This window comes from Bos indicus, chromosome 7 (genome assembly GCF_029378745.1).
Source record: "Bos indicus isolate NIAB-ARS_2022 breed Sahiwal x Tharparkar chromosome 7, NIAB-ARS_B.indTharparkar_mat_pri_1.0, whole genome shotgun sequence".
NCBI classification, from domain to species: domain Eukaryota; kingdom Metazoa; phylum Chordata; class Mammalia; order Artiodactyla; family Bovidae; genus Bos; species Bos indicus.
In genome coordinates, this window is record NC_091766.1 from 16,113,087 (window position 1) to 16,129,960 (window position 16,874).

Sequence of the window (16,874 nt, forward strand, 5' to 3'; positions counted from 1 at the left end):
GAGACCCTGAGCAGCCCCACACCCCAGCTGCCCACCACGTACCTTCTTTGTAAAAGAACAAAACATGGTTGAAACCACAGGCTTCAGGGCCTGTAAACACGACCCTTCATTGGCTCTTCCAGGGGCCAGTGAGTGAGGGGCAGGCGTGGGCCGCCCACCACCTGCCAATATCACCTGAGGCCACACATGCATGTGGCCTCTCAAACCCCAGATTGGAAACAAACTGGTCCCTTCTCGCCCGCCGTGCTTTCACAAGCTGGGAGCCTCAGGCATCTCCACTGATGATGCTCAGAGCCCTCGAAATGCTCAGACCGGCCCCGAATGGACCACGGCAGCCCTGAGTCCACGCCGTGGCTGTGAGGTGCTTCAGCCACGACAGGCACCCCGCGATGCCTGGGAGCTTGAGACCCGGGCAAGGCCTGGCAGAGGAAGCAGCATCCACAGCCAGCCAAGGGTGCCCAAGCCCGCGGGTTGGGAAGGAAGGACCGCCCTCTGTGGCTGAGCCTCTTGGGGTCAACAGGCTGCGTTTGTAGCATCGGAGGGGAAGGTGGGCTGGGAGGTGGTGCTTCCCGCTGCAGCTCCAGCCCACAGGAGGCTGAACCCTATTAGACCCAGGGGGCGCCCCCAACCTCTGGGGAGAGAGGGCGTGAGAATAAGCAGACGGAGACACGGGACTTAGGAATCAGCTCACACCTGGCCTGGCACCATCACCACCTCATTTAATTGATCCTCACTTCACAGTCCTCAGGCCCAACCCGGCTGCCCTGCTTGCCTTTATTGCACACAAGACTAAGGCCTGCCAGGGGCTGGTTCCTCTTGCAAGTTGAGTCTTCGGGGTCTTCCTGCTCCACCCCTACTGAGGCAGCACCTGGGGGACCTCAGCCGCCCAAGCCCACCCCTCTGGGGGCTGGTACCCTAGACTGCTCTGGTGTGCCCTCTAGCCGCACCTTCCTACTGGCACCTGGCCGTGATCTCCTGGATTAGAGACCCGCCCGTCCTGGGCAATCACGCTCCATAGGAAGGGTCCTTGTTGGGGTTCTGGCGCCCCTATCCGTCAGGGGGTGGCGTTGGCCTGGCCACCCGCCTGGACTGCCTGGTACACGCTGAGGAGTGACGAGAGGGTGCCCAGGAGGCCCACCAGCCACTGGGGGAAGCGGCCGGCCCACAGGACACCCGGGGGCAGCCAGTGCACTGCGTTGGCCAGGTCCGCCAGGTTGCTCAGGAGGGTCAGTACCTCCGAGCAGATCTGGGTCTCCACGGTCCTCCTCTTGCCCCGGGTCAGCCGGCTGTGGGAGCAAAGGGCAAGGAGTGCTGGGGAGGGCGGAGGACCAGCAGGCTGCGACCATCACATCCGCCAGAGGGAGCCCACAGTGGGAACCAGAGTCTCAGGTCCTCGGGCGGGAGGGAGGGGGGAAAGGGGAGGGGTGAGCAGCTTCCGGGCCTGTGCCGGGCAACTGCTTTACCCTGCATTCCTTCCCAGGATGAGACAGTGACTGACCTTGGTCCTCAGGACAGACTCCACCTTGGATCATCCTCCCAGACATCCTCCCATCCGGCCCAGCCGTGAAGGCTCAGCCCTGGAGTCCCAGCTCTGCCACTTCCTGCCTAGGGGACCCCAGCTAGCCTCAGTTTCCCCATCTGTAAAAGGGCTTCCATCCCCTGGGGCGCCGCAGCGGTGCCCCGGTACCTAGCACACATCAGCCCCCCACCCCCACCCAAGAGCCTGCATGCGTGGGGTAGGGCAGTGACTCTGAGCACTTCCTTGACTGGGCAGACCCGCTGGGGACCAGCTTGCTGGAAGAAGTCTTCTAGGGGAACCGTGGACGACGTACCTGGTGAAGGCTTCCGGGGGGTTCCTCAGCCTGTGTCTCAGCTTCAGGACCATCCACAGAGACCTGCAACACCACACAGGATGGGGTGGGAGCAGCTGAGTAGGGGGTCACCAGGTAAATGGGGTCCAGATGGGTGCAAAGCCTGTCCACTGCCTTCCTACACAGACACCCTGGACACTGGCTGGGCCTGTCTGAAGGCAATCTAGACAACCTTCTGGGTCCCCAGGGCTGGATCTGCAGGCTGGGGAAGCAGCCACCAGATGGGCGTCCTCCAGTGCTCCCTCCAGCCTTTGCTCCCTGCAGCCTGGGCAGGTGACTCTCCGGCACCCTGGGGTCTTAGGGACCATGTTGTTCAGTCGCTCAGTCGTGTCCAACTCTTTGTGACCCCATGGACTGCAGCCCACCAGGCTTTTCTGTCCTTCAACAGCTCCTGGAATTTGCTCAAACCTGTGTCCATTGAGTCATGATGAGCACACACCAAATGCTCCCCAGCCCCCATACCCTTGCTCACACCAAATACAGAGAAACGATGGGAAAACTAGCTGCTCTAAAATGAATGGAGGACTTCCCTGCTGGTCCAGTGGTTAAGACTCTGCCTGCCAATGCAGGAGACTCGGGTTCAATTCCTGTTCCGGGAAGACTGCACGTGAGGGGCAGCCCAGCCCATGAGCCAACTACTGAGCCCACATGCTGCAACCACTGAAGCCTTTCTAGCACCTAAAGCCCTTTCTCCACAAGAGAAGCCGCTGCAGTGAGAGGCCCGACCACTGCAACTAGAGAGCAGCCCCCGCACAGCAACGAAGACCCAGTGCAGCCATAAATAAGTGAAATTTTACATAGATAAAAAGCACCCTGCTGCTGCTGCTGCTGCTAAGTCGCTTCAGTCGTGTCCGACTCTGTGCGACCCCACAGATGGCAGCCCACCAGGCTCCCCCGTCTCTGGGATTCTCCAGGCAAGAACATGAGTGGGTTGCCATTTCTTCTCCAATGCATGAAAGTGAAAAGTGAAAGTGAAGTCGCTCAGTCGTGTCTGACTCTTTGCGACCCCATGGACTGCAGCCCACTAGGCTCCTCCATCCATGGGATTTTCCAGACAAGAGTACTGGAGTGGAGTGCCATCGCCTTCTCCAAAAAGCACCCTAAAAGGTATTTAATACAAAATAACATGAATGGAAGAACAAGCAGAGCATATTCACCCTAAAAATAGGATTTTTAGGGCAGTGGAAATACTTCAGTGGTGGATACATGTTATCATACGTTTGTCCAAACTCAAAGTGCAACACAGAGTGTGAACCCTGATGTAAACCATGGACGTGGGATGATTATGCCATGTCAACGTCGGTTCATGGACTAACAAATGTCGGGCCGTGGTGCCATGTGGATGGTGGGGAAGTCTGTATGTGTGTGGCGGGTACGTGGGAAAACTCTGCTTCCAGTTCAGTTTTGCTGTGAACCTAAAACTGTTCTAAAAAATAGTCTATTTAAAAGAAAAAAAATTAAGGGAAACAAGGCAGCCCTGAAAGCAGGAACGGGAAGTCTCTCAGGGCCGCAGGTCACAGGGCAGCCTCAGAAGAGGCTGTGGCCTCAGAGCACCCGGAGCCCAGCCTGGGCACCCTGAGCACACGGGGTGTGGGCAATGCTGATGGAAAGACAGGGCCAGCTCCATAACAGCTGCCGAGACTGTGAAGGGAGCTGACGTCGAAACGGAGCTGTGTCCCTAAACCAGGAGAGCAGAAACAAGTGGAAACATGTCAGCACGGCATCCGAAACAAAGGCTGTTGGGACTGATACATGTGTGCTGCTGCTGCTGCTGCTTAGTCGCTTGGTCGTGTCCGACTCTTTGCGACCCCGTGGACTGTAGCCCACCAGGCTCCTCTGTCCATGGAATTCTCCAGGCAAGAATACTGGAGTGGGTTGCCATTCTCTCCTCCAGGGGATCTTCCCGACCCAGGGATCAAACCCGAATCTCCTTCTTGGCAGGTGGATTCCTTACCACTGAGCCACCTAGGAAGCCCACTACTATGTATAAAGTAGATAACTAATGAGAACCTACTGTATAGCTAAGGAACGCACTGCTCTGTGGTAGCCTAAATGGGAAGGAAATCCAAAACAGAGGGGGTCCATGTATACATACAGCTAATTCACTTTGCGATACAGCAGACACTAATACAACATTTTAAAGCAACTAAACTAAAAAAATGTTTCGTTTTGCTTTTTAAATCAAAGACTGGGGAAAATCACCAAAGTATAAAGAGAGAGGGTCTCTGGGTTGGATAGTGGATGACTTGAATCTTTGTCAACAAAGGTCTGTCTAGTCAAGGCTATGGTTTTTCCAGTGGTCACGTATGGATGTGAGAGTTGGACTATAAAGAAAGCTGAGCACCGAAGAATTGATGCTTTTTGAACTGTGGTGTTGGAGAAGACTCTTGAGAGCCCCTTGGACTGCAAGGAGATCCAACCAGTCCATTCTAAAGGAGATCAGTCCTGGGTGTTCATTGGAAGGACTGATGTTGAAGCTGAAACTCCAATACTTTGGCCACTTGATGCAAAGAGCTGACTCATTTGAAAAGACCCTGATGCTGGGAAGGATTGAGGGCAGGAGGAGAAGGGGACGACAGAGGATGAGATGGCTGGAAGGCATCACAGACTCAATGGACACGGGTTTGGGTAAACTCTGGGAGTTGGTGATGGACAGGGAGGCCTGGCATGCTGCGGTTCATGGGGTCGCAAAGAGTCGGACACGACTGAGCGACTAAACTGAACTGAACTGAATCTTCCACTTTGGAGTCTGCTCACTTTCCAGACCATCTACAGTAAACATATCACTAGGGTGAGGGGGAGACAAGGACTACTGGATATCAGTGTACGCCCAGGGACAAGGGACAGCAGATGAGGGCACTGGCCCCTCAACCTCGAGGTTAGGGGCTGCCCCACATCCCTTCAGGGATCTAAGAGACCTTTGCCCCCAGGAAACAGCACTGGAGGTCCTGCTTTGCCCATGCTTTCTGGGCCAGGGGGCTCTGAACAAACCCATTCAGCAAATTGGCAGAGGGGAAGAAACCATTAAAGTTTTAGAGACCTTATGGTTTGTGGAAGCACAGAGCCAGTCTGGAAACTCCTGGCTGCTCCATCTGAGGATTGCTGATGACAATGCAAACAAGACCCGGGGACCCGGGGAAAGGCAGCCACGCCAGCCACTTCTGTCCATGCCCCCCAAGTTATTTTCTTCTTCCTGGGTCTGGTAGGCATAGTCATGGGCCCCCCACCCCCAGAGATTCCTACATCCTAATCCCCAGGCTTATGATGTGAGTGTGTTCCCTTCCACAGCAAAAACGGCTTTGCAGGCCTTCCCTGGTGGTGCAGTGGATAAGAGTCCACCTGGCAATGCATGAGACACAGGTTCAATCCCTGGTCTGGGACGATCCCACATGCCTCAGAGCAACTAAGCCCATGCACCACAACTACTCAAGCTCTCACACCTAGAGCCCAGGCTCTGCAACAAGAGAAGCCACCGCACCTCAGAAGAGAAGCTGGCACACGGCAACAACAAGGAGCCTCTGCTCGCCACAACTAGAGAAAGCCCGAGCACAGCAACGAAGACCCCGCACAGCCAAAAATAAATGAATAATTTTTTTCAAAAAGGAATTTGCAGGTGTTATTGAGTTAAGGGTGTGGACATCAGAGATGATCTGGGGGTGGGTGTCATCACAGGGGTCCTCAAAGGAGGGAGGAGGAGGCTCAGAGTCAGAGAAGGAGTTGTGACAAGAGACGCAGAAGCTGGAGTGACGGACATGTTTCAAAGATGGAGGGAGGGGCTGCGAGCCGAGGGATGCAGGCGCCTCTAGCAGCTGGAGGGCTTCGCAGGTGGTGCCAGTGGTAAAAGAACCTGCCTGCCAATGCAGATGTAAGAGATGCAGGTTTGATCCCTGGGTCAGGAAGATCCCCTGGAGGAAGCAGGGCACAGCAACCCAGGCTTCTTTCGTGGAGAATGCCATGGACAGAGGAGCCTGGCGGGCTACAGTCCATAGAGTCACACAGAGTTGGACACAACTGAAGTGACTTAGCACACACACACGCACACTAGAAGCTGGGAAGGCCGAAAACAGACTCCCTCGGAGCCCCTAGGAAGAACATAGGCCTGCCCACGCTTGGATGTTAGCCCACTGAGAGCCATTTTGGACTTCTAACCTCCGAAACTGTTAAGATGATCAATCTGTGTTGCTTAAAGCTGCCAGAGTTGGACACGACTGAGCAACTGAATGGAGAGCTGCCAAGTTTGTGGGAATCCATTTCAGCAGCTGCAGGGGATGGATACAGTGAGGGATGACAAGAGGGGGAAAGGCAGGAGAGGCCAAAACAGTCCCACCCCTGCCCCCCAGCCCCCCAGTCCACCTGCCCACCCACCCAGGCGATGTCAGGGGCTCCCTTCCAGTCTCCTGATGGGCAGCAATGCTGCTTACCTAGCAACCCCCAGGAGCAGGGAGAGGCCCCAGAGGGTGGTGCTCAGTGTCCACCACCGGGCAGAGTCCACGTGGAGGATTTTGGCGTCGGCGGCCCAGGCGACATGTTCACAGGGGTAATAGAGCTGGTCGGCCAGGTTGCTCAGGATAGACACACAGCGGACAAACACATCCTCCTCCTGCAGGAATGGAAGAGTTGGGGCTGGGCCTGCGGTGGGTGGGACCCACAGCAGGACCCACCCACTGTCCATCTCAGGGGCTCGGGCCATACCAGGGGGCAGTCACAGGGCAAGGTCCAGGCCAGGCAGGTTGGCTCATGGCTGGCACTGTGGGAGAAAGGCCTGATTTCTCAGTGTGGTCACCTCTGCTCAGTAGAGCGGCTGGTCTCAACTCCACCGTGCTGTGGGATCCCTGCATGTGTGTGCAAGCTGCTGCAGTCATGTCCTCTTTGCGACCCCATGGACGTAGCCCAACAGGCTCCTCAGTCTATGGGATTTCCCGGGCAAGAATACTACACTGGGTTGCCATTTCCTTCTCAAGGGGCCCCTCCTGACCCACGGATCAAACAGATGTCTCCTGAGTCTCCTGCATTGGCAGGAAGATTCTTTACCACTGCACCACCTGGGGCACCTCAGGGGATGCCTGGGGAGCTTCAAAAACCCCCACTCAGCCCCCAGCCCCAGGGGTGCTGCCGCACCAAGGCTGAGGTGGGCCCTGGCACCAGTAATTAAGTTCCCGGATGATTCCTGTGGAGGACAACCTGGGATGCCCTGCATCAGGGCATTCCTAGTTCCTGGGTATGAGTCTCAGGCTCAGGACCCTGAGAGGGGCAGGGGAGGGAGCCCCGCAGAGAACCCTCTCCAGGCAGAGCGGCTGGCTGGCCTGCTGGGTTGCCACACACCCAGTGCCAGCTTGAGCAGGCACAATGCTCACTACAAGGCTTGGATCACCTCCCCCAGATCAGACAGGGGTGAGCACCCGGCAAGGCAAGGCCGGTTGAGGCTGTAGGAGCCTCTTCCCTGGGCCCCAGGGGCCCCCTCCAGGCCTCCAAGTTGGCCTGGTCCCTGGCCAAGTCCTTCACTTCCCTGCCTGGAACCGTGTCACCCTCGCTGCCCGCCGTGCCCTTCCCCTCCTCTCTGTCTTCCCTGTTTAGCCCTCTCCTTCCTGGTAGCCGGCTGTGGTCCTGCCTCCCTCTGGATGCTGAACCCCACTCCAGCCTCCCCATCCCATCTGGGACCTTCTGGGGTGTCCTTCATCCCTCTGTGAGGATGGGGCTCACTCCACCAATGTTTTCTGAGAAGCTGCAAGACCTGGGGCCCTATGCTGGGGAAGAGGTAGGAGCAGAGGGCACTCAACCAAAGAGGGTTCTTGTTCTGGCTAAGGGATATATGAGATGCAGAGAGCCCTCCCCCTCACCTAGGGACTCAGGGGAGTCTTCACAGAAGAGATGGTTGGGGAGACAGTGCAGGGAACATGCCCTCATCAAAGAAGCTGGAGAGATGGGTGTCAACACAGGAGGAAGGCCTAGGCAAACCCTTGAGACTGGGGATAATCAGGCCATGGGCACTGGGGCAGGATGAGGGGGGCATCTGAGCAAGTGAGTTTGGGAGGAGACCTCTGGAGGGTGGGGGGAGGGCAGGGCAGCCCAGGAAGGGGGCATAACTCAGCCCATCCCCTGGTAGAGCAAGATCACATTCCCTGCTGCCCCCTCCCCAGGTGAGGAGCATCGCTCTAGACCCACTGGTGACATGAGGTTCTGTTGTATCTGCAAGATCTTATAAATAATCTACATGTCCAACAGGGGACCAGTTCAGTAAGTCACCATCCGGCTATACATGTGTACCCTGAGGCCCTAAAGAAGGAAGGAGCTTCTTTTGGTTTTTGGTTTTTGCCAAGGCACATGGCTTGAGGGAATGTTAGTTCCTCAAATGGGGATTATACTCAGGCCCTCTGCAGTGAAGGGGCTTCTCAGGTGGTGCAGTGGTAAAGAATCTGCCTGCCAATGCAGGAGATGCAAAAGATGCAGATTAGATCCCTGGGCTGGGAAGATCCCCTGTAGGAGGAAATGGCAACCCACTCCAGTATTCTTGCCTGGAGAATCCCATGGACAGAGAAGCCTGGAGGGCTACAGTCCATGGGGGTCGCAAAGAGTTAGACACGACTGAGGGCGTACTCTTTCGCGGCAGTGAAAGTGCTGAGTCCTAACTGCTGGACCACCAGGGAATTCCCAGAAGGACTGATATGGAATGACCTTCAAGTTGCACTGTTCCATGAAAAAAGCAAGTGGCAGAAGAATGTAAATGTCATGTAACTATTGATGTAAGCAAAGCACAGGTGCAGGAAGTCTCATGAAGGAAACACAAGATGCCGAGAGCAGTGGCTGCCTCTGAGGAGGAAAACTGGTGACCCAAGGGTCAGGAAGAAGACTTCTTAATTACATAGTCTTTGGGAATGAGCTAATTTGTTTAACTGAAACTGAAACGAGAACGTCTGATTGTCTCAAAAAAAAAGTAAAATTGAAAAAATAATAAACAGCCCATATTGTTGCCTTTGTAAAGGCCAGTCCATAAGATGCCAACTTCCCAGGGTCCGCACCCCCTCCCTGGAGCCCCACACACCCCCGTTACCTCTGCCCCCAGGCCGTACTGCTTAGTGTAGACAAACATGGCCGCATCATCAAAGAGTCGCAGGACGACCCTGCAGTGGCTGAGCTGGGAGGACAGTGCCAACAGGCGCGTCCCCACTTCTGACCTGGCAGGACATTGTTCCACCAGGACCCCGCCCACCAGCTGGCAGCAGTAACCCAGCGTTCGGATCTGCGGGAAACCAGAAGCAGTCAGTAGGACTCAGCCGATCACCCCTGACCTGGCCTCAGGCCTCGGGGGATCAAACAGGAGGAGGACTCTCAATCAAACTCCCAACAGAAAGTTGAAAGGTACTTGTAGGTGGGATACATGGAGACACACGACATCATTGTGCAAAAGGCTCTGGGAGACTGGATTGACAGGTATACACTATTGATACTATGTGTAAAACAGACAACTGGGTGTGTTAGTCGCTCAGTCATGTCTGACTCTTAGAGACTCCATGGACTGCAGCCTGCCAGGCTCCTCTGTCCATGAGGATTCTCCAGGCAAGAATACTGGAGTTTGGAATGCACAGGATCTTCCCAACCTAAGGATTGAATCTCGATCTCCCACATTACAGACAGATTCTTTACCATCTGAGCCACTAGGGAAGCCCAAAACAGATAACTAATGAGAACCTACTGCATAGCTCAGGGAACTCTAGTCAGTTCCTGAATGGTGACCTGAATGAGAAGGAAGTCCCGGATGGAGGAGATATATGTATATGGATGGCTGATTCATTCTGCTGTATGGAAGAAACTAACACAACATTGTAAAGCAACCATATACTCCAATAAAAATCAATTTTTAAAAGAAAAGGCACTGTGGAGACTCAGGGCATGCCGGCTCATGTCACTGAGTGGCACAGTCTTTGGAGACACGTGATGGGGACGAGAAAAAGAAACCCGCGTATCTTACCTCCTGGATCCTTTCTCCCAGCAGGCAGGAAGGCTATTTGCATCTACCTGGCTGGACCAAAGTCCGTGGCTGGGTTGTGGCTTAGGAAGGTGAGCAGGCCTCAACCCAGTGAACAAAAGGATAATTTGTTTGCATTACTTTAGTGAGAAGGAACCCAGTGGTGATTCCGGAATCAGTGGGTGATCTGGAGCATGGTGAACAGGGTCTGCTTTCCCACTCTTACATCTTTATTTCATCTGCTTTTCACAAGTTGCTTTTTCCTGTTGTTTTATATATTATTTTTACTTGTAATGCCTTTTCGCATCCTTTGTAATGGCAAAAACACTGCATTTTAAGTCCAGCTTTTTTGTTGTTGTTTAGTTGCCAAGTCGTCTCCGACTCTTTCGCAAACCCATGGACAGTAGCCCACCAGACTCCTCTGTCCATGGGATTTCCCAGGCAACAATACTGGAGTGGGGTGCCATTTCCTTCTCCAGGGGATTTAGAACCTGAATACTCAATCAGAGAGGATTTGCCTAGAACCTAAATGCCCAGCCACTGGTACATTCCCTGGTACAACTGGAATGCCTACCTGTAAGAAGTTGATTGGGACAAGCTCAGAGTCCGACCTCAGCGGCCTGGAAGGAACAATCTAAATGCCCAATCTGAGTCGAGTGGAAGCTCAGAACCTAAACATCTAGCCACAGGGAAAGCAGTGCAAAATCTTATATCCCCATATTAGATTTCGACAACCGAGGAACTAACTACAGTGGCTTAGTCTGATCCTAAATGTCCCAACATGGGTTTGTTTGGCCTGGGAATGTCTGGCCAGGCCGAACTGGCCAGAGCAACCTAAGTGCCCAACTCCAGGGGATTTAGTCAGAACCCAAATGTCCAGCCTTAAAGGGAGCCCTGCCACATCCCAAATCCTTATACAACGTTGTCTGGGACCAACTTCAGTGGTCCGGCTGGATTCAAATGTACAAACGTGAGGATCTGGCTGGTTCTGTAAATTTCCAGTCGTTTGGGGCGGCGGGAAGAACCTACATGTCCACCGCTAGGGGACAGGGCATCTGTCCTGGGGGGAATCCTGAGTGACCCCGCTCCCTCTCTGGCCTCAATGTCCCGGTCTCTGGGTTTTGGCCGGACTCCAGGACCTCTGGCCTCGCTCCACCCCAGCCTCACCAGGCGATCGCGACCCCTATAAGACTCCAGCGCCGACGCCAGATCGCTCAGGGCCACCATAGCGACTCCACCGTGACGACACCGTGAGGTCAGTTCGCCGCGTCAGGGGGCGGGCCTGGCGCAGTGGGCTGCGTTCCTGGGAGCTTTCTGCGCAGGCGCTGGCACGACCCTTTGTCCGGGACTCCGCCCTTTGTCTGCTTCTGGGAGCAAAGCAGTTTGCAGCTTTGGGACTTCTACTTGTGGTTTCTCCCGGCCCCGTGCACCTAGATGGACGGTCTGAGCTCGCTACCCATGTTTTCAAAGTTAACCAGTTACACACACGCACACATAAAGATTCCAAGCAAAAGCACCAACCTGTTTGCTGTGGTCCAAGAAGAAAGTTTTCTAATTTTTCTGCTTCACCCTTTCTGCGTTGTCGTCTTGTCTTTAGAGAGCATGGTTTGCTGTTATGTCCTGTAAGGCAGTTTTAAAAAGTCAAGGAAACTTTGGGGAATTCCCTGGTAGCCTAGTGGTTGGGACGCTCTGCTTGGACTACAGGGGGCGCGAGTTCCATCCGTGTTTCCGCGTGCCTGCGTGCTCAGTCGTCCGACTCTGCGGACCCCATGGACTTTTGCCCGCCAGGCTCCTCTCTCCGTGGGATTTTCCTGGCAAGAATACTGGAGTGGGTTGCCATGCCCTCTTCCAGGGGATCTTCCCAATCCAGGGGTCAAACCCGCATCTCCTGCATCTCTTGCATTGGGAGGCGGATTCTTTACCACTGAGCTACCTGGGAAGCCCAAGTTCCTGCACGCGTGCATGAATAAACTAGTCTCCTTTAAAAAAAAAGAAAAAGAAATGCATGGAACCGGTCTAGAAGATTAGACAAGAATCTGACAACTGGAATATCCCCAGAGGATAACTGGGTGGCTGATGTTGACTGAAATAAAAACGCACACCATGAGAGCTGTGAGTTTTTGTTTTATTGTGGGGTTTACTGAGGGCTATAATCCAAGAGGTCTCAGGAAGAGTTGAGTGGAAGGTCTGCACGTGTGTGATTTTGGAGATTATGTGTAATCAAGCATCCCAGTGGAAAGTTGTTTCTGGTCACAAAGAGCAAATACTGCAGTTAATGATTTTAGTGCTTTTCTAAGTGTGGGAAGATGGACAAGAATCCAGACTCATAAAATTTTTTTCCTGAAAATATCTTCACTCTCTGAAGGCCTGTCCTGTCAATTTTCCCAGAGCAGAGAGCCGCTCCTTTCTGATCCTCCACGTGGAACTCTTTCCAGGGGGTGTTAAAGGTCAGTGACTGCAGTGGCCAATGACTCAATCCTTGTGGAGCCAGATGGCCAGCCATTAGTCATCACTGGGAGGAGATTGAATGTTCACCTTTGTACTGTTTTGTAGTCTTTGAATTTTGTGCCATCTGCATGGACTAGCCGGAAAAAAAAATCAAAGACACTATTTTTTGTTTGACTTAGTATGAATAGAATGCTAGATTTCTATTTTATATTCAAAACTTTGATATAGTTCCATGTATTTTGGCATCTACTATTACTGCTAAAAGTCTAGAAAGTTTATTATCTTAGTGATTTAAAAAAATTTTTCAAAGAGGCTTGAAACTTCTAATCCAATTCTGAGAATATAAAAAAATACTATGTTGTAAAAAAATCAAAGCACAGGGAATTAACATGTGATACACTATTATTAACTAATACACAGATTTTGTTCAAATTTCACAGAATTGTGTGTTAGTGTGCATTTGTTTTCATACCTTATTCAAGATTCCACATTATATTTAGTTCCATTGAGCAGCTTCAGCTGCATGCAACAAATTCTGGTAAATTCTTTTTCATTTTATTCTATCACAAATATTTTCTAATTTTCCTTGTTATGGCTTTTTAGATTCACCCATCATTTAAAATTGGACATTTAATTTCCAAATACATACCCACTCCAGTATTCTTGGGCTTCCCTTGTGGCTCGACTGGTGAAGAATCCACCTGCAATGCGGGAGACCTGGGTTCGATCCCTGGGTTGGGAAGATGCCCTGGAGAAGGGAACAGCTACCCTCTCCAGTATTCTGGCCTGGAGAATTCCACGGACTGTATAGTCTGTGGGGTCGCAAAGAGTCAGACACGACTGAGCGACTTTCAGCCTCACTCATATAGCAAAAAGTTCACCATTTTAAGATGTCCAATTCTGTGGCATTTAGTACATTCACGTGTCATACAGACGTCCCACCTTGATAGTTTTCAAATGTTTTCATCACCCTCAAAAGAACCTTGTCACTCTTTCATGCAGTCACACTATTCCTCCTCCCCCAGTCTCTAGCAACCACCATCTGCTGTCTGTGTCTACTGATTTACCTATTCTGGACATTTCTTATACATAGAATCATGTAACATGTGAACATTTGGGTCTGGCTTCTTTCACTGACCCTGTTTTTTAAGTTCTCCACATTGTGCATGTCTCAATAGTACTTAATTCCTTTCGTGGCTGAATAATATTCCGTGCTCTGGCTACATCATATTTTTATCTGCTCATTGGTTGGTGGACACTTGGGTTGTTTCTACCTCTTTTTGTTTGTTTTTTTTGCTACACTGGGTCTTTGTTGCTGCTCGAGGCCTTTCTCTAGTTGCAACAAGCAGGGGCTACTCTCTAGTTGCAGTGCGAGGGCTCCTCACTGCAGCGGCCTCTCTTGTTTCAGAGCACCAGTTAGAACTGTAGCACGCCGCTCAGTAGTTGCGGCTCACGGGCTTTGTTGCCCCTGAGCGTGTTGCCCTTCGGAAACTTCCTGGACCAGGGATCGAACCCGTGTCCTTGGCATTGGCAGGCGTTTTCCTAAACACTGGACCTCCAGGGAAGCCTCGTTTCCACCTTTTGACTCTTGTGAACAGTGCTGCTGTGAACATGGTCTACGTGTACTTGTTCTAGTCCCTGCTTTCAGTTCCTACCTAGGACTAGAATTGCCGGGCCGTTCTACTATGTTTGACTTTTTAAAAAAATATTTGTTTGTTTATTTGGCTGTGCCAGGTCTTAATTGTGGCACGCAAACTCTTAGTTGCAGCATGTGAGATATAGTTCCCTGACAAAGGATCGAACTTGGGCCCCCTGCATTGGGAATGCAGAGTCTTAGCCACTGGACCACCAGGGAAGTCCCCATGTTTGACTTGATGAGGAACCATTAGACCATTTTTCACAATGGCTGCACCATTTTACATTCCCACCCACAATGCACAAGGGTTCCAATTTCTCCACATTCTTGCCAACACTTGGACTATTCATTTTAATAATACATTTTATTTAACCCAACATGCAAAAATATTGTCATGCCAGCTTGGGATCCGTCCAGACTAATGTACACACATTATACCCCCTAATCCTCTCACCTCCATTCTTTTCTCATAGTTCATCAGCTTTCTTTGTCCTCTTCTTAGTCAATTCAGGAAATTCCTCTACATACATTCCTCCTTTGCAAGATTGCATCTGCTCTCCTATTTTTCCCAAGGCTAAAATAATAAATAAGGCTCAAGGAAAGATAAGCTGGCTTACCAGTAAGGAGACACCCAAGAGCTCATCTCCTGCTGACTCTGAAGTGGTATCTCACTGTGGTTTTGTTTTGCATCACTAATGATGCTGACTGGTTTCCTTTTTTAAGAAACAAATACATTTCCTCTTGATTTAGACACATATTACTCATCCAGCCTGATTCACTCATATCCAACCATGTTGCCTTTGTCCTGTTCCTTGAAGTTCCAGCCCACACCAACCTCAGGACTTTTGCACATGCTGTTGGCTCTGCCTGGAAGGCTCTCCTTCCAGATACTCGTCTGGCTCCCTCCCACACTTCCTTTTCAGATATACTCAACTGTCATTCTCCTCTGGGACCACACACACATACCCCTAGGCACTTCCTCAGAGAAGGCAATGGCACCCCACTCCAGTACTCTTGCCTGGAAAATCCCATGGATGGAGGAGCCTGGTAGGCTGCAGTCCATGGGGTCACTAAAAGTTGGCCACCACTGAGCGACTTCACTTTCACTTTTCACTTTCATGCATTGGAGAAGGAAATGGCAACCCACTCCAGTGTTCTTGCCTGGAGAATCCCAGAGATGGGAGAGCCTGATGGGCTTCCGTCTACGGGGTCGCACAGAGTCGGACATGACTGACGTGACTTAGCAGCAGCAGTAGCAGGCACTTCCTGCCCGCTTTTCTTGCTACCTTATTTTCCTTTTTAGCTTGTAACAGTACTTAACATGACTGCGTATGTTACTTCTTCTTTTTCTTTCTTTAATATGGCTGTGCCAGGTGTTAGTTGCGACACGTGGGATCTTCAATCTTCACTGCAGGATGCGGGATTTTTAGTTGCAGCAGGTGGGACCTAGTTCTCTGACCAGGAATCAAACCGGAGTCCCCCTCATTGACAGCATGGAGTTTTAGCCACTGGACCAACAGAGAAGTCCCTATGTTGCTTCTTAACCTGTGTGTGCATGCTCAGTCACTCAGTCATGTACAATTCTTTAAGACCCCATGGACTGTAGCCCGCCAGGCTCCTCTGTCCACGGGATTCTCCAGGCAAGAATACTGGAGCAGGTTGCCATGCCTTCCTCCAGGGGATCTTCCTGACCCAGGGATCGAACCCACATCTCTTATTTCTCCTGCACTGGCAGGAGGGTTCTTGACCACTAGCACCACCTGGGAAGCCCCCGACATCCTGCAACTAAAAAAAAAAATCCCACATGCCTCATCGAAGATCAAAGATCCTACAACTAAGACCCAGAGCAGGCAAATATATAAACATTTAAACACACACACATACATACATACATACATACTGCAGGAAAAATTGAAGCCAAGCCCAAGGCCTACAAAGGGAAGGAGACCTTGGGCTGCAGACTGGCCAGATCCCTTCTCCTGAGCCTGTACTGTCCCCATGGTCCTTGTAAGAGCACACCACATTTCTTTGATGCCTACTGTGTGCCGAGCCCTGTTTTAGGCACCAAAGAGACAGCAGTGAGCCTGGCAGGCAGCCCTGCCCTCCCAGTGTCCATCACCGTCTGGTTAGGGCTCAGCTTGACCTTTGGGAAAGCGACAGGAGCTGGCGTGGCATTCACGGCTGGCCTTGTGGTTGCTAGGAGCTGGCCTGGAGCTCACTTGCAGTCGGGCGCTGGTGTTCTCCTGCTGGACACAGATAATTTCACAGGATGCCTACATCAGACGAGGCCACTCTGTGACCATGGTGGAACAAGACAAAACAAGCCCGCTCCATCATGCTGTCTGAACACAGACAAAACATGAGCACTGTCTAAATCATTACAGCAACCAAATGTGTCCCGGCTAATCTGAAGGACTCCGAGTCTTTGCCAACTGCCACTTTTTTTCTTTAAAAAACTATTTTATTATTTATTTGGTTGCCTTGGGTTTTAGATCCTGCACTCAGGATCTTTCATTGTGGAATGCAGGCTTAGGTGCCTTGCAGCATGTGGGATCTTAGTTCCCTGACCAGGGATCGAAACTGCGTCCCCTGCTTTGGAAGGCAGACTCTTAACCACTGGACAACCAGGGAAGTCCCCAATCACTGCTTTCAAGTTGCTTCATTCCTTAGACTTTGTGATCAAGATTATTCAGTTCCTCCATAAGAGTGTTACTTCTCCCCCTTGCTTTAAGACAGCATACAGAACCTACCCACTTCTGCATCCTCCTTTCCCAGGCAGGCAGAGAAAATGTATTTTTGCATCAAAATGGGCTTCCCCAGTGGCTCAGCTGTAAAGAATCCGTCTGCCAATGCAGGAGATGCAGGTTGGCTCCTGAGTCAGGAAGATAAACTGAAGGAGGAAATGGCAACCCACTCCAGTATTCTTGCCTGGGAAATCCCATGGACAGAGGAGCCT

At 51.8% G+C, this 16,874-nt stretch overlaps 1 protein-coding gene and 1 non-coding gene across 8 annotated transcripts; both read right to left on the reverse strand.

Annotated features, from left to right (window-relative positions):
• Positions 1-675: 675 nt before the first annotated feature.
• PEX11G (peroxisomal biogenesis factor 11 gamma) lies at positions 676-11,374 on the reverse strand. Of its 7 annotated transcripts, none has more exons than XM_019964235.2 (6): positions 11,002-11,121; positions 9,838-9,936; positions 8,920-9,108; positions 6,293-6,471; positions 1,833-1,895; positions 676-1,286 (listed from the first exon to the last, which is right to left on the reverse strand). In XM_019964235.2, the coding sequence occupies exons 3-6, from the start codon at positions 8,956-8,958 to the stop codon at positions 1,055-1,057; spliced, it is 513 nt and encodes a 170-aa protein (XP_019819794.1). In that variant the 5' UTR covers positions 8,959-9,108; positions 9,838-9,936; positions 11,002-11,121; the 3' UTR covers positions 676-1,054. The 7 variants fall into 7 exon arrangements, with proteins under 7 accessions (XP_019819794.1, XP_019819795.1, XP_019819796.1 ...); XM_019964236.2 differs by lacking the exon at positions 9,838-9,936 and adding an exon at positions 10,409-10,513 and having other exon boundaries at positions 11,002-11,117; XM_019964237.2 differs by lacking the exon at positions 9,838-9,936 and adding an exon at positions 10,409-10,454 and having other exon boundaries at positions 11,002-11,109.
• Positions 11,375-14,064: 2,690 nt separating this feature from the next.
• Positions 14,065-14,137, reverse strand: TRNAG-CCC (transfer RNA glycine (anticodon CCC)). Its single transcript has one exon. It is a non-coding gene; the product is annotated as a tRNA-Gly (tRNA).
• Between the last annotated feature and the right edge of the window lie 2,737 nt (positions 14,138-16,874).

Bases quoted from the DNA above. Each gene is read 5' to 3' on its own strand.
- PEX11G (XM_019964232.2), bottom strand. From the start codon at position 11,061: ATGGTGGCCCTGAGCGATCTGGCGTCGGCGCTGGAGTCTTATAGGGGT. The intron at 9,109-11,001 runs GTGAGGCTGGGG...GGTTTCCCGCAG, and splicing joins ATAGGGGTCGCGATCGCCTG to ATCCGAACGCTGGGTTACTG. The intron at 1,896-6,292 runs GTAAGCAGCATT...GTGGTGTTGCAG, and splicing joins CTGCTCCTGGGGGTTGCTAG to GTCTCTGTGGATGGTCCTGA.